The following is a 16,388-nucleotide window of genomic DNA, read 5'->3' as shown; positions in this document are numbered from 1 at the left end:
GCCTACACTGTTCTCTCTCAAGTCAATACGTTAACTCACTTCTCAACACAACCAAATTAACTCAAGCATATAGGCATTTAGATTTAAGTTTTTTTTATACATATGATAATGGTCATATGGTTTTGTTTTTTTGTTTTATTATGATATGAATCTGACCATATGAGTTTTTGCCTTTCTAATTAGCTTAATGAATATGTTTTGTTTATCAAGATTTTGTTCTTCAATTTTTGTATTGCTATATTATAATATATTTTATCTCTCTATGTCATCATTTTTAAAGGTTGATTTTTTTTTGAAATTAGGTGCTAAATAATTCATTAAAAATTTTTAAAATATAAGAAATTTTCAATATTACAAATAATGATGGGTTGATAGTTTTTAAAATAATAGTGAAATTTTTTGTATATATCTATAGTGAACTAAATAATTGTTGAGAATGATGATATATCAAAATTGATAATTCTAAATTCAATAAATATTTGAATTATGATTATTGTATTAACACAACAATTTTTGTTGTGGAGATTCTAAAAAAAATTATAACAAACCGGCCCCCACAAGTGTAAATTCCTAGCTACGCCCTTGTTCAGGATGATGAACATGAATCTTTTGCTCTTGTTGATTAGCTTCCCAGAATTCATGAACCATCGACCAAGCTCTATCCCCAATTTCATGCAATTGCCAAGAAGGCTGACACTCACGCAGCTAATTCCTCCGCTGCCATAAGAACCAAGCAACTGTGGCAAACAAGGCAATCTTGGAGCTCGACACATCCCTGAATAAGGCCTCTAGGAGTTCAACAAAATACTTGCAAGACTGCTGGACCAAAAAAAGAAACTCCGGCTTTGACAGCCAAACAGCCCGAGCTTGATCATAGAGCCACAAGGAGTGCAGCGTCGACTCCTCATAATCTGTGCAACCCTCGCAGACATCATCAACCGGTACATGTCGAGCTTTCAAATTCAACTTAGTAGGAAGAGAGTCTCTTGCTGCACGCCAAATGAAATGATCCAACCTACGATCTAGGATTTGAAATGAAACAGCCATAGTAACATCAACTCAAAAATCTATTTCACCCCTAACAACAAACCACCTAAGCGCTAAAATATTTTTAAAGATTTCCACTTGCAATTACATAGAATAAACTACTACCTAACATAGTTTTTTTTTTTTAAATAAATAAATTCGAAATTAGAATAGGTACTTTCAATCATGGTCTTCAAATTGAATTGAACCAGCCTGTTCAACCTAGAATTAGATCCTAATCCGTTCCAATGAAAATTTAAAAAACCAGTGGTTCAACTAGTAAAAACAGGAGATGCAAGAGTTCAACATGATGAGTTCCTTTTCTTGATGTTTCGTCTTCCATCCTTGCAACATGCTCAACTTGTGGCTTATAGACTTATATGAAAAGTCCAACTCGTGGGTCTAATCCGATCCACCCAACCCATGTGGCTTGGATAATTTTGATTGAATTGAGATTTTTTCTACTCAACCATGGTGAGTTAGATTGAAAAAACCCCTTAATAGGATCCAACCTAACACATGTACACCCATAGTGAAAGTGATATGTATTGCAAAGTATGTGTAATGTTAAAAGTAACAACATGACATTTTTTTATTGATAACTTCTTTTTTTCTTTTTTCTTTTTTTGTATTTTACTTGAGTACTGTAGTAAGATTTATTACATAATATTTGATACTTTCTTCTTGAGTGTTACATTTATTATTCTGACAAACATCTGTGTTGACAAATATCGACATATTTTTATATGTCTAATTTCACATATCCCTTTGTTTGGACCAAAAAGACAGAATAGTATCAAAGTGGACCAAATTGAATAAAAATGGACTGAAATAGACCCAATGGACCAAAGTGGGCCGAATAAAATGAATTGGATAAAATAGACCAAAATGGACCAAAGTAGACCAAGCAGACAGAAATGGACCTGATGGGCCGATTTGAACCAAAATAGACCCAACGAACAGAATTGGACCAAAACCATGCTAGTGAATATAAAAAACACAGATGCATCTAAGAATATTGACATTAATGGAATTAACATTAGGTCCATGTCCACTTGGTTTCTGATCAGCAATTATTATATTATTTTTAAATTTATTGTAACACAGCATGAAGATTCAAGAAGATTACTACCAAAGGTGAACGATAATGCTCGCGGAAAATCCTAACATTAAACAATTCTACTCACACATACATATACGGACCTAAAGAACAGAAGTAACTGAAGTTACACTCTGATTGGAATAGCCCGGAGAGGCTTGGCCCTGTGTAAGGTGAGTCCAAAGGTCTCACTCTCACTCATATCCATATTTTCTGGATTCATCTCATCTGCAAGCTTCCAATTAAAGAAATGTACAAGAGATGCCAACATCAAGTGCACCATCCGGTTAGCTAACGGTAATCCAGGGCAAATTCTTCTTCCAGCTCCAAAGGGAATCAGCTCGAAATATTGGCCTTTAAAGTCAATGCCTTGTTCTAAAAACCTTTCAGGCATAAATAAATCTGGATTTGTCCATATGCTTGAGTCTCGTCCCATTGCCCACACGTTTACTAGTATTTGTGCATTTTTGGGCACAGTAAAGCCACACATTTCTACTTCGGTCTCAGCCTTGTGAGGAACTAGAAAAGGTGCGGGTGGGTGCAAACGAAGTGTTTCTTTTACTATTGCTTGTAGAAACGGAAACTTTGAGATGTCTACTTCTTGAATTAGCCGATCCTTGCCAAGGACTTCTTCAAGCTCGTTTTGGGCTTTAGCCATTTTTTTAGGGTTATTTATTAACTCTGCCAGTGCCCATTCAACAGTGCTTGATGTTGTGTCGATCCCTGCAATAAATAAATCCTAATACAAAATAGTGTGAGAGATAGAGTTACAGAGCACTTTGCCCAAGTTTATTAATTAAAACAAAAAGTAACGCTCTTGCGTTTGCTTTGCTTCCTAAGGTTAGTGCTAGCAAAGAGTAGGGATTACGTGACTCCAACAAACTACTGAACAATCTACTCATATATTTTTGTCCTTCTTTGGACAATATTATCCTTTTTTCCCACTTTCCAGATATTCTTGCTCGAATTAGTGGTACGATGTAGTTATAATTTTCAAAAATGATGATGATCTTGAAGTTGACAAACATGATGAGCTAGCTAGGCTACCGAGTAGTATTAGCTAGATTCCCATGACTACATGAAGAAATATAGGAATCATTTTCTCTCATTTTAAAAAAAAAGACTAATTTGTATTTATAACCTTGAGATGAGCTAAATTAGAAAGCTTAGTGGGCTTCATCCTGCCCTTCTACTTCTTTTCTTTTTTTTTTTTTGATAAGAGCCCTTCTACTTCTTAAGTTACCTAAAAAGAAAATCAAAGAAGAGATATAATTATGTATTCTGAAGCATAGTTAAGAAAGGTAGTCAATTACCAGAAGCAAATGTTTGAAATCGTGGAAGCTAAATTGCGATCCATCTTCTTCCGCGAAATTGAGAAAGGAATCTAATACATCGTTACTTGCTTTAGAACCCTCTGATGAAGCTCTTAATTGCACTCGTTCCTTGATGATACCATAAAAAATCCCCATCAATTTTTCATAATAAATGGTGGCCCTTCGCCGTGCACCTTGTGGATCAACTAAACGAAGTACTGGGAAATAGTCTGCAATATTAGGCTTTCCAGCTACTTCCATGACACCAAATACAAGCTCCTGGAACTCTTGGGACAATGCACTTGAACTGTACTGTGCCAAGTCAATGGAAAAAAAAGTGTTTGATATGGAATTAAGTACTGTAATGAAGGCTGCTCGACCAATATCAATCACTTCCCCACCATTGCTACAGCATTGATTAACATGGTCAAGTAATTCTTTCACCTTTTTTTGTCGAAGGGCTTGGGTGGCATCGAGTTGTTGTGGAGCAAATATTTTCGTGGCAGAAACTTTCCTGAGGTTCCTCCAACGAGTCAATGCGGGTAACCACACCATTGAAACTTTGTGGTGGTCAGCTACTCGGCCGGTATCCGGGATAGTTCGGCTGGAGAAGGCTTGGTCTTTTTTTTGGAGTGCTTCTTTGGCTATGTCTGGAGAGGAAATGACTATGGTTGTTATGCTCCCAAGCTTGAGAGTCATAAGGGGTCCATAGGTTTTTGAGAGCTTTGCAACAGCTTGATGGGGTTTGTTGCCCAGCTCCAAGATGTTTCCGATAATTGGAAAAGGGTGGGGGCCTGGGGGAAGTGTGGATGAGCCAGACTTCCGGCCTCCTCGAGCGGCGGTGAGCACAGCAATGCATGCCCACACAATGGGAAGTATTATCCAAAATGCTTGGTGGTCCATTAACTCAAATTTGCTTATTGTGTTTCTCCACTTTGTATTTTGCGAGTACTATAAAAAGGACTCAATTGTCTCAGTGAAACACGGTGTGAAATAGACGCCTCCATTAAAAAGCGTGTAACACGCTGCATGATTTTGAGAAAGCAACAATGGTTTCTCAAAATCATGGGACAATTCAATGAACGGGTCACAACTACAAAAGGGACAAGAATCATCACCATCAGCCTTTAGCATTTTTCAGTAAATACAAAAATCCAACAACCATTGTCACTCTCTTATAAGAGAGTGACAATGGTTGTACTTAATAATAAACAAAACTCAAAAATTAAAAATCATCAATTGGAGCAATTCGGATGTACTCTTTAGATGAATTTTTCTTCATGGTGACACGATTGATGATGTCAATCTTGTTTAAAGTATCATAATCCTTCTAGAAACAAAACATAAAACATGTTGTGAGAAGATCACCATGTGGCCTTAATCTTGAAGCTAAATATACAAAAGTCAATGTAGATATTGTATTGCAAACTAAATTAAAAAGAGAATGACTTGTTGCATATGCCTTCAAGTTTGCTACACATTGATACATATAAGAAATTAGGAAAAAGAAAAGTTTGCATCTAAAGTGGAGTGAAAGAAAAAGAAAGGATCAATATAATTTTAATAATTGATAAAAGTGGATTTATAGGCGATTTGGATTTGAGCCATTATAATCTTGAATACCGAAGAGGTTGGTAGGATTACAATTTTTTAAAGAAACAAAGTGTTAAATTTTTAATTTATCAAAGCTAACCATGCAATTCCCAAGAAAAAAAACACACTAACAATGCACATTTAAAGACATATATATATACATGTCAATGGCCTTATAACTGAATTATCACATTTCCATGTATAAGGTGTTTGGGGTTTTGGGAGGAAAAAGTTCGAACTATGGGGTTAGTAGTATATTGTAATCATCTCTCAAAAAAAAAAATATATATATATATATATTATTTTTCAAAATTAACATATATTATTAGGTGAATGTCAATGGAATATATTTGGAAACTTTTTTAGTTATTCCTTTAAACTATTCTTATTTAATAGTTTATTTTTGAGTTATTTAAGATTATCTTATTAATGTTCATATGTATTAGGTTTTTTCTTTTCTTTTTTTTGAGAAACATTCATATGTATTAGGTTAATGACACTTCTTTCCTTTTGAATTATTATTTTACTTATGTACCATCTTCTTCTTAAAAAAAAATTATATGTACCACCAAACTTTTTTTTTTTTTTTGTGTGTGTGGTAATTATTAGGCATTTTGCATTTAATATAATAACTATTTGTCATTATTGTAAGAAGTTAATGTCTTATTTATTTATTTTTTTAGAAAAGTTAATGTTTAATTAAAAGTGACATAAATTTATGATCATATTTTTCTATATATATATATATATAATGTGTAATTGATTTGTTATAATTTACTATTAAACGCTATCATTTTTAAAGGAGAACTAATAGGTAATAACTACCACCGCACACCCTTAGTGCGATAGTCACTCCACAAGTATAGGTGCTTGTGGGGTGTGGGGGCAAGAGCTGAGGTTCAAGTCTTCAGGAGGGAGTTTCATATACATATGCACTTAGATTAGACTAGAGTAGAAACTCTATTTTGTAAAAAAAAAAAGGTAATAACTCAATGGAAATCAAAGAAAATAAAAAGAAAGAGTTTTTTCTAATTACATTTTTTTTAATCTAAGATAGAATTATACTCGAGTCTACTCTAAGTGTATGTATGTGAAGCTCCATCTTGGAGACTTGGCTCTTGCCCCCTAGACCCCACAAACACTTATACTTGTAAAGCGACCATCACGCAAAGGGAACACAATGGTACACGTAAAGAAAGAGTTTTTTTTTTTTTTTTGAGAAACAAGGTGAAGAAAGTTTTAATATAATGTAAAATTGGGAAATTTTTTTCTTAATTATGAGCCCAAAGTAAGAAGCTTAGAAAATTTCATATAGGTGTTTTTACTATATATGTACTGTTTTAAGTGGGTTTTAGTTAGCTCAACTGATAAAGTCTCTTGTTGTTGAATAAGATATTTGGGATTTGATCCCCACTAATATCAAAAACCAATTGGAGTCTTAGTTTTATGGTAAAAATTAATCATTATGAGCGGATGTTATTATTTTAAGATTATGAAACTTCTTTAGTTATTTTGAAAACACATAGTACATTATAACTTTTGAAAACACATATTACATCTTATACTTTACAGATCTATTGCTTGATAGAACTTATTAGGACTTTGATTACTTATTGAGTTGTCAACTCACCCCATTTTTCCCATTCAGTTTAAGATTGTGAAGAATAAGTTTTGTTGTTGTGTTGTGAGCATGAAAGAATCATAGTAAGTTTGGGATTAGATGGTCTTATAATGGTCTTATATCTTTTGGCCAATTGACATTATGTACATGAGGTTTGAATTTTGATTCTTTTGAATTATTGAAGATCTATTCATAAAGAAATTATTGAGGTATTATTTATTTATGTATTTAATATAATTTTTTATGATAAATTTTAGTTTCTAAGAAGGCCTTGCACACTTATAGGGTGCTTACTTTATAAGCATGCAACAGTTGTCACATGCTTATCTTTATAGTTGGGTTCGAGGCATGACAATTTTAATGGTATCAGAGCTTAGGTTATGATCTTGTAGACTCTATACTAGGATTTTATTTGGAATAAGGTTTGCGTACTAGGGATTACAGTTATAATCATTGTTTATGAAGGTTATTAAGCCACAGATAGTGTTCTTTTGATGATTTGATGAGAAGTGTAGGTGAGGTTCCATCATATGATGAATTTGTTAGGTCAGATTCATTGGGATTTTATATTTATGTCTCTTAGGTTTATGCATACGTGACTTATAAAATGAAAATGAGGATTTTAATTGATATATTTCTATGTTCTTATACTAGTATTAAGTGGGTGTGTTTTATTCTTGAAATTTTGTAATTGATCAAATTGGTTATTAAAACTTCTTCTTCTTATTAAAAAGGAAAAGAGAGTGAGAAAAGAACAAGTAAAGGAAATCTTCTTACTGTTTTGTGACTGATCTTTTGTAAACTCATTTGATTGTTTCGCCAAATATAGTCAACCTACCTAAGGTTAGTTTGATCTGTAGGGGATTCTCATAGGTCTTATTACTGAATGATAATTTACTATATGTCCCATTCTGAATTTGGAGTGCTTGATCATTATTAGGGAACTGACTGTTGCAGAACTCTATTTAGGGGTTAAGGTTTGATGTTAGAGCTACGATTCCTTGATTTTAGTTTATGGAGTTATAAAATTAACGGAAAGTTCGTAGTGTGAAGGGAAAATCAATTTGTGGCTATTGTAGTTCACATTCTATTATATGTTATTATATAAATTCTGAGGGTTTTTAAAGAATTCAGCAATATATCAGTGGACTTCCTTGGATGCTAATGTTAAGGACCGACCTTCTTTTGGATCATTGTTCTTGTTAGCGTTGACCTAAATAGATTACCATAGCCTAATCTATGTGTGAGGTAGTCCCTAAATGTTTTTGAGACATGTTCTGTTACTTAGAAGGTTGAGGTCCTAATTTTTCTTTCTATGGACTTGGAGAATTGTTTAATATCCTTGGGAATAAGTTTTGATGCTAGAAATGTAATTCTTTGAATTTTAACCAATAAGAGTTAATGGATTGGCTCAATTAAAAATAAGGTGGATACAACACAAGAACGCGGTAGTATTGAAGTGGAATAGTGAACCATAATTTTGATTGGATATTGAAGGTTTTGGGATGGCAAGAGAGTTTATTTTGAAATACTATTACAATTTGAATTATATTCAGTTGTGGTCCATTGGTTTTATGTTGAGAAGTGGTTAATAATTATAAAGTTGCATTGTACTCTAAGTTCTAGGTTGCTTGGACATATTATCGGCAAGTTCAAGAAGAAAAAAAAAACAAACAAACAAACAAAGGAGGGTTTGAGATACTTCATGGACTATTCCCTTCTAGCCGGTGTATACTTAGAGATTTGTTTTCATAATAGGCAATGTAATTATAAGAAACCTAGCTCTTCAATTAGTTCCAGCCCAAGTATCATTTGGATATTTTGAAAATTCTTTCTCTTACAAAACTTGAGGAAGAAAAGATATAGTGATATAGGCATATGTTGTAAAGTACTTTTGGACTTAGGAAGGATTGGAACTTTGGATGCACTACTTAATTTTGAGATATAGAATTAAATGGATGCTAGCATTCAATGGTCTATGGTGAATCTCAAAATTGTGGATTTCCCTTGCTGCAATTCTTGGAGACTACTTAGGCCTTGGAGTTTTGTTGAAATTAATAATTGATGGAAAATCAGTTATTGTGGTTAATCTAAACGAATGGGCTTTGGAACTTTTATTCATATTGAAAGGAACTTAGAAAGCTATTTAGACTAGAGATATGTATATCTTTAAAGAATCTTATATTTTTCGTAATATGGTTGTTTTTAAACTATGGGTAATTGAGTAAGAGATTTTATAGTGGTATTCTATTATGCGGCGGAAGCATCGTGGCTCCATTTGCTTTGGAAATTTTTATTTTACAAATTTTGAGGAAGGAAAAGTCTATGCGTATATTGTGAAATAGTTTTGAACTTATATTTAAGTGGAAGTAATATACAACTCAATGGGATGTCACAGCATAATGATTTATGGTAGACTTTGATTGTGGTTTTCTTTTATCACAACCTTGGAGGCTCCTTCACCATTTAGAATTATCAGTGATTACTTATTGAAGAAACTATTGTTTTTATTGGGTTTACTTGAACATGTGGGTTTTGAAATTTATATTCACTATGGAGGTAAATTATAGTGCAATTCGGGTCAAGTGGTAGGCATAAAAAAAAGGGGGAATTCTTCATAGTTTAATTGTTCTTACTATGGTGATGGAAGATAAATTTGTATAGACCAATACGATTGTGGCTTTAGAGTAGCGCAGCGGAAGCGTGATAAATTGGTTTAGTTTGTGATGAATTTAGAGGACTAAATTCTTATAAATGGGAGAGATTGTAATACCCGGGAAAAAAAAAAGATTAAAAGGAAGGGTATTTAAGTAAATCTCTTATGGGGTCAATTTTACAATTCATAATTATAAGGGAATTTTTAGAAAATGAGATCGTAACCCTAGCTATATATAAGTTTATTAAGTTAATGTATATAGAGAGATATTTTGAGAGAGGAAACTGCCCAAAATACTCAAGTAGAGAAGGTTTGACTACACACCTGAGGTAAAAACCTAGGAATCTCTTTCTTGTTAAATCTAAGCTTTATTTGGAATTAGAGTATATTTTTATGTGAGTATTCTGGCCAATAGTGAAACTATTTAAATATTCAAAAGTTATAATGATGTATACGTATAAAAGTTTAGATTTATTTTTTGGTAAACTAGACGTTGTACCTGCAAATTTTTCTATGCTCGGTAATTTAATCTTTTTATATACACTTGTTGCAATAAGCATAAATTGAAGCTGCAGATTTAGGCATAATAGGGTCAAGTTTCTGCACAGTTTTTGTTTAAGAACCTGTACCTGAATTGATGGATTTGGGAGAAAAAAAAAAATCTAGTAAGTGTAAGATTAGGTTTGAGGTTTGACAAGTAAAAAATAAAATAAATAAATAAAAAAAGAAAATGTGTAAGTAACAGTGCATTTGCTGAAGATGGGTCGGCTACCAAAAAATATAAATAAATAAAAAGTTGTAAACGTAAGTGTAGTACTTGAAAGATGGCCCACGTGCCTTCTCTTTCCTAGTGTGACATAGTACTAGGAGTTATAGCCTTATCTTTAAGGCATTAATGATGGCAGGAATATATATATATATATTATGACTATGTAGAATTTTGGTGTGAGATAACAACCGACAGTTGTTGGATATTTTTAGTAGTTTTTCTTCTGGTCGGGTACTTTTATAAGTCTTTCTTAAATTATTTGATTATTGAGTAAATGATACTTGTAAATTGTTTAGGTGATATCTAAGGATTTTAGAGAAAGTATTAAGGAGAAGTTTTTTGTTATAAGCTAGCTGAGATAAGTAACCTTATCCTAATTGAGTTTTATTTTGCTTATATTAATGTATTTTTAACTAATGAAAATTGTTTGTAATTGTTAGAATTTTCATTTCTATTGTAACACTGATTTCAAGTAAAGGATTGTTAATGACATATTTTATGCAGTTAGCTAATCCTTTGACAAAACGCACTTTACTTGTAATTGGGTAGATCTAGGATGTGTTTTATAGTTCAAAGAACATGTTGTTAAAGTCTAGTATTAAACCATGAAGATTGGACCAAGAAACAAGTGAAGAAAATGTGTTCACTAAAACTGGACAGATAGCTCAACACCTGCAGGCACCTGTGAACAGCTGCTCGACAGATAACTATCTATCGAGGTTACGGAAATCAGAATTTTCAGATCTGATTTTCGGCCCGTGCTTTTGTATTTGTGTAGGGTTTCTTTTCTCACAACCCTAAGCATATATAAGGCTTATTTTAGAGGTCACATGAGAGAATACAAGGAGAACATATGCAAAAGATGACCAAAGCCTTATTCTCTCTAAAAGAAGCTACTGCGTCTTTGCGCCTTAAGGTTTTGTAACCAAGTGCTTCTTGATATTCATTGTTGATGAAGTGAAGAACTTTGCAGCCAACATTCTTCTTCCTCAAGTTGGTGAATAAGTCACGTACTAGGATTTGTGCAAAGGAATTAGTCACGTACTGGGATCCGTGCATCAAATGGTGGCGTTCATATATTAAAGAGTTCAGAGGTTCTGAAGCGGTAGAAGGTTTCTGCTGTGAGTTCATCTACGGGGATTGTAGAGTCTAGGGACAAAAGTTTTGTACTAGATCTGAAATTTCTCTTTACTATAATGAATTGCTTTTTGGGAAGGTTTCCCCCCAGGTTTGTCACTATGAAACTAGTTGGTTTCATTGGTTTTCCTAGGTCATCATATCTTATCTTATTTATTTTTTCCGCTGCATTATTTGTGACATAATATTGATATTTGTTTGTTTTAACAAGTTTTATTCATAATAAATCTAATTAATAATTTGGGTTTAAAACTTGTTAATTCTATCAACTGGGGTTTAAATTTCCTAACAAGGATTATTACAAATATATTTTAATACTGATTTTTATATATATGCATGAATAAGATTTATTTTTGTTAGAAATTATGATTTCATATATATGATTATAGTCTATCTGACTATGAATTGATTCTGATATTCAGCCAATAGGGGTTATTCATTGGTATTATGATATCCAAACCAATGGAGGTTATTCATTGGTACTCTGATACCCAACCAATGAGGGTTGTTCATTGGTATTCTGATACCTAAATCAATGAGAGTTATTCATTGATACTTTGATACTCAGCCAATGAAAGTTATTCACTGGTACTTTGATGCCCAGTCACGAGAATATAGCGTGACCATAGTCATAAGATTGTTAAGAATATGAATTATGTTTGAATATTTGAACTATTTTGAGTCCTTAAAACTACATGTGTGATTTTGAAAATGTTTGAGTATTTGAACTATTTTGAGTCACTAAAATTGCTTGTGTGCTTTTGGAACCTACTGTAAGTTATAGCTTTTGATATATGGAAAACTAACAATTTTCTAAACCATCTATGATATATTTGTAAGATTAAAGTATGTGTCTATGTGCAACTTATTATTTTAAAACTATGAAACTTCTTCAATTATTTTGGAAACACATAGTATATTATAACTTTTGAAAACATATATTACATCTTCTACTTTACAGATCTATTACTTGACAGAACTTATTAGGACTTTGGTTACTTATTGAGTTGTCAACTCACTCCCTTTTTCCTATCCAGTTTCAGATTGTGAAGAATAGCAAATTTTTTGAGTTTTGCTGTTGTGTTGTGAGCATGAAAGAAGCTTAGTAATTTTGGGATTAGATGGTCTTGTAATGGTCTTATATCTTTTGGCCAATTGGCATTATGTACATGAGGTTTGAATTTTGATCTTTTGAATTATTGGAGATCTATTCATAAAGAAATTGTTGAGGTATTATTTATTTATTTAATATAATTTTTGAGGATAAATTTTAATTGCTAAGAAGGCCTTGCACACTTGTAGGGTGCTTACTTTATAAGCGTGCGGCGATTGTTTCATGTCTATCTTTATAGTTGGGTTCGGGGCGTGACAGTTTGTCCATATAATACCAATTAAATATTGTAAGTTGTTAAAATGTCACTGTAGTATATATGTTTTGAGAAAGGAACACGTGTCATCATAGCATACATCCACCAATGAAAGTTTGGTTCTGTATCATTGTATAATAACAGATTTGCATCATGACATTGGAAGGTTCCAAAGTAAATGTAGAGAACAAAGTTAGTTCTTGGGCATGACACTGGAAGGCAATTTGTCATGCTTGGATTTGTGGTAACTTAGTTCTTTGATTCAAGCATTGAAGCTAAAAATCAAGCTTGTGATTGTTGCCATTTTGGAATTGAGACACGGGCTACACTATGTGTTTCATTAGTAATAATTTCTCAATGTTTGTGGGCTGCACAACAATCACAAAAGGATTTACCAATTTTTGATTAACTCTACTTAACTTTGCTCTACTCTTTCTCTCTCGCCTCCATCCAAATGGCATTAACCATATGTTTTCGTCTTTTTAAGCGTGCCCCTATATTTGTGATGGTAGAAGTCGTTCATCTTCAAGCACCTTAGATCATTCACAACAAAGGAGGTATAAATGCCATAATGCTATTTTAGCAACTAAGAAACTAAAATGTATGCTACAACAATGATGCTATACTTAAAAAAAATAACAACAGAGCTATAGTAAGTTGTCATCTTTAACAACTTACAACAACTACAAACTTATTGTAAAATATAATATTTTATTTCTTCTCTCCCTTCTTTCCCTTAAAAATTATTTTTCTTCTTCTCTCTCTCTCTCTCTTTCTTCTCCCTCTTTCGTCTTTGTTCAGTGCAGTGCCGTTTCTCTCTCTCTTTTTCTCCCCTATTTTCTTCTCCTCTCATTCACTTCGGTGTATGGCATGGAATTTTTGAGTTGTTAAAATCCGGTTGAGATAGTGGTTAATTCGGCATTTTGGATTCATGGGTTTGGTGGGTGGTGGAGTTTTGGATTTAGTCAAGATCGGTGTTAGCATTGGATTTTGGCGTTGTTGGGTTCATGGGTTTGGTGGGTGGTGGAGGTTGTTGTTTGGTAGGTTGTTGATTTTGTGGGATGTCGGTTTCAAAGGTTGTTTGGTGGAGACGGTGGTGATGGTGGCAGTGGTTTATAGTGGGTGATGGTGGCAGTTTGTTGCGATGGGTGTTTGTGTGTCATGGTGCCAGTGGGTTGCAATGGGTGTTTATGGATTGTGGTTGATGGTGGCAGTGGGTAGCAGTGGGTGTTTATGGGTTGTGATTGATGGTGGCAGTGGGTTACTGAGATTGATGGTGGTAGCGGGTTGTGGTTTATTATATTTATTTTATTTGTTTATTTATATTATTTTAATAGGGTGTATGTTAAAATAGAAGTTTTGATATTATGTGTATTGTAAAGTGTGTTGTTAAAATAAATAATGTAGCATTTTAAGTTGCTAAATGCTAAAAATTTTAATTTCTTTGCTGTGAATGCTCTTATTGAGAAGCGAGAAAGCAATTGATATATTTGTTGTCGTGTCAAATATATATTTTCTTTGTAAGAAAAACGTGTTATGTGAAAATCACTTGTTTTGGGGTAGTCTGCTATCAAAGAAATGATGTTGAAAACATTTTCCCTTCTTTTTTTTTTTTTTAATGTTTTCATCATTAATATATTGTATACAGTGGCAGAGTCGGGGAAAAAAAATTTCAGTTGGGCCAAATTATACCACTTTAATATGCCCTAACATACGTTACAATATAAAATAAGAGAAATATAATAATAACAAAAACTACGGGTCTGTTTGAAATCCGTTTATTTATTAAAATTAGAATTTTTTTGCTGAAAGTACTGTAGATAAATGTAAAAATTAGCTAAAATAATACAGTGGGACTCATGAATAGTACCAAAAAGTACAGTGAAGCCATGAATAGTAACAAAAATAAGCTAAATAGTAAAATAAGCTAACTTTTTTAATTTTTGCCAAACACATACTACATGAAAAACTTTTTTTAATGAATCACAAAGGTAGAAAATGTCCCAAATGTTTAACCATTAAAATTAATGGTAGCATTTTTTTTCTTATAAAAAAAAATAAAATAAAAGTGGACACACTATTTTCTCAAAAAAAAAAAAAAAAAAAAAAGGATCCACCGTTAGAAATATTGCACAAAATAGTCATGCTTGCAAGATACCTTTAGGGCGAGTACAAAATAGTTTGAGGTCTAAAGTGAAAGTTTTTAAAATATTTTTTTTATATTTAAGTATCATTTAAATAATATTTAATTTGTTTTTTATATTACGATTTTTTTTAATTTCAAATGTATTATTAATTCTTACTTTTTAGTATGTCCAATTCACCCATGAGCTAGTGATACAACTATATGGGTTTTACAAACTTAAGTGTTACCAATAAAAAATAAATTATTCAAATATTCATTTATTATATTTTTTAAGAAACACCAATCATATACTTGCTACATCATTTTGTAAGTTTTTTGTTGTAAAATTTGTGGTAGTTTTATCATTTTTTTTTTCATTCACTTAATGGTGATTAGGTTGAATTTCTATTTATTCATAATATTTTTGAAAAAAATGTTAAATCATTACAATAATGTGACACATCAACAAAAAAATAAATAAATATTGATTTTTTTTATTAGTGAAATATAAATTTATTTAACTTATGAGTTTTGAAGTAAAACTTGAAATCTGCTAACATAACTTTAACTTTTTAGTTCTTCCTTAATAATGAAAAAAACAGTACATAACCCACATTTTTTTTTTAATTAAAAAAAAAAAAAAAACAACAACAGCAACTTACTAGTGGCCCCATATTTAGGGGCCTTTCTTATGTTATGGGCCCAGGGCCGACCCGCTTTGCTTGGCTTTTCTTCTTCCACGCATGAAACATCTTCAACATGTAGGTAGGTCATAGGCTTTTAATGCATTTTGTCTCTTCTGCTTTGCGCAGTACAGGTTTGTTTTTCATGAGTTCGGTACATTATTCATTCATTCATTATTTAGGGGCCTTTCTAATGTTAGGGGCCAGGGCCGACCCGCTTTCCTAGGCTTTTCTTCTTCCACGCATGAAACATTTTCAACATGTAGGTAGGTCATAGGCTTTTAATGCATTCTGTCTCTTTCTGCTTTGTGCAGTATAGGTTTGTTTTTCATGAATTCGGTACATTTTTCGTTTAATTTTGGACAAAATTAAAACTACAATCTCAGTCAATATTTCTTTATTTAATTTAAATTTTGACAAATTTACTACTGGATTACATCTTATTCTTATATTTTCTATACTTGTAAAATTTCAAAAAAATTAAAGATCAATAATTATGTCATCAATAAATTGTTTAAATTAAATTTGTATAGTTTAAAATTATGCATAAAATATAAGCTTATAAATTATATAGTGAATAATATCTGATTGACACAAAATTTAATATGTATATTAAGAACATAAAGAACATGCAATTTACTAGTTAGATTTTCAAATTATATAATAATATTTAGTTTATTGAATAAGATTGTAAGTTTAAGATACAACTAATTTTGTAGCTACATTTTGTCATTTTTATTCTCCATGTGCAATAACTTAAAGTGTATCCAATAATTCATCAAAAGAAAAAAATATATATATATCCAGTACATGTAAAATTTGACATTATTAGCCTTTTAAAAAAATTGTCATTTCATTCTCCGTATGCATTAACTTAAAGTGCATCCAATAATTCATCAAAAGAAAAAAAAAAGTGTATCCAGTACATGTAGAATTTGACATTATTAGCCTTTTAAAAAAATTGTCATTTCATTCTCCGTATGCATTAACTTAAAGTGC

The 16,388-nt window shown here is 32.0% G+C and overlaps 1 protein-coding gene across 1 annotated transcript; it reads right to left on the bottom strand.

Moving 5' to 3' along the window:
- Positions 1 to 2,082: 2,082 nt before the first annotated feature.
- On the bottom strand, positions 2,083 to 4,399 carry LOC142638331 (cytochrome P450 76T24-like). Its single transcript, XM_075812349.1, has 2 exons — positions 3,439 to 4,399; positions 2,083 to 2,864 (listed from the first exon to the last, which is right to left on the bottom strand). Exons 1-2 carry the CDS (start codon positions 4,339 to 4,341, stop codon positions 2,253 to 2,255), a joined length of 1,515 nt encoding a protein of 504 aa, XP_075668464.1. The 5' UTR covers positions 4,342 to 4,399; the 3' UTR covers positions 2,083 to 2,252.
- Positions 4,400 to 16,388: the final 11,989 nt, after the last annotated feature.

This window comes from Castanea sativa, chromosome 6, assembly GCF_040712315.1.
Source record: "Castanea sativa cultivar Marrone di Chiusa Pesio chromosome 6, ASM4071231v1".
Lineage (NCBI taxonomy): Eukaryota > Viridiplantae > Streptophyta > Magnoliopsida > Fagales > Fagaceae > Castanea > Castanea sativa.
Note: the sequence above shows the minus strand (reverse complement) of the source record. Positions and strands in the feature narration are given on the sequence as shown.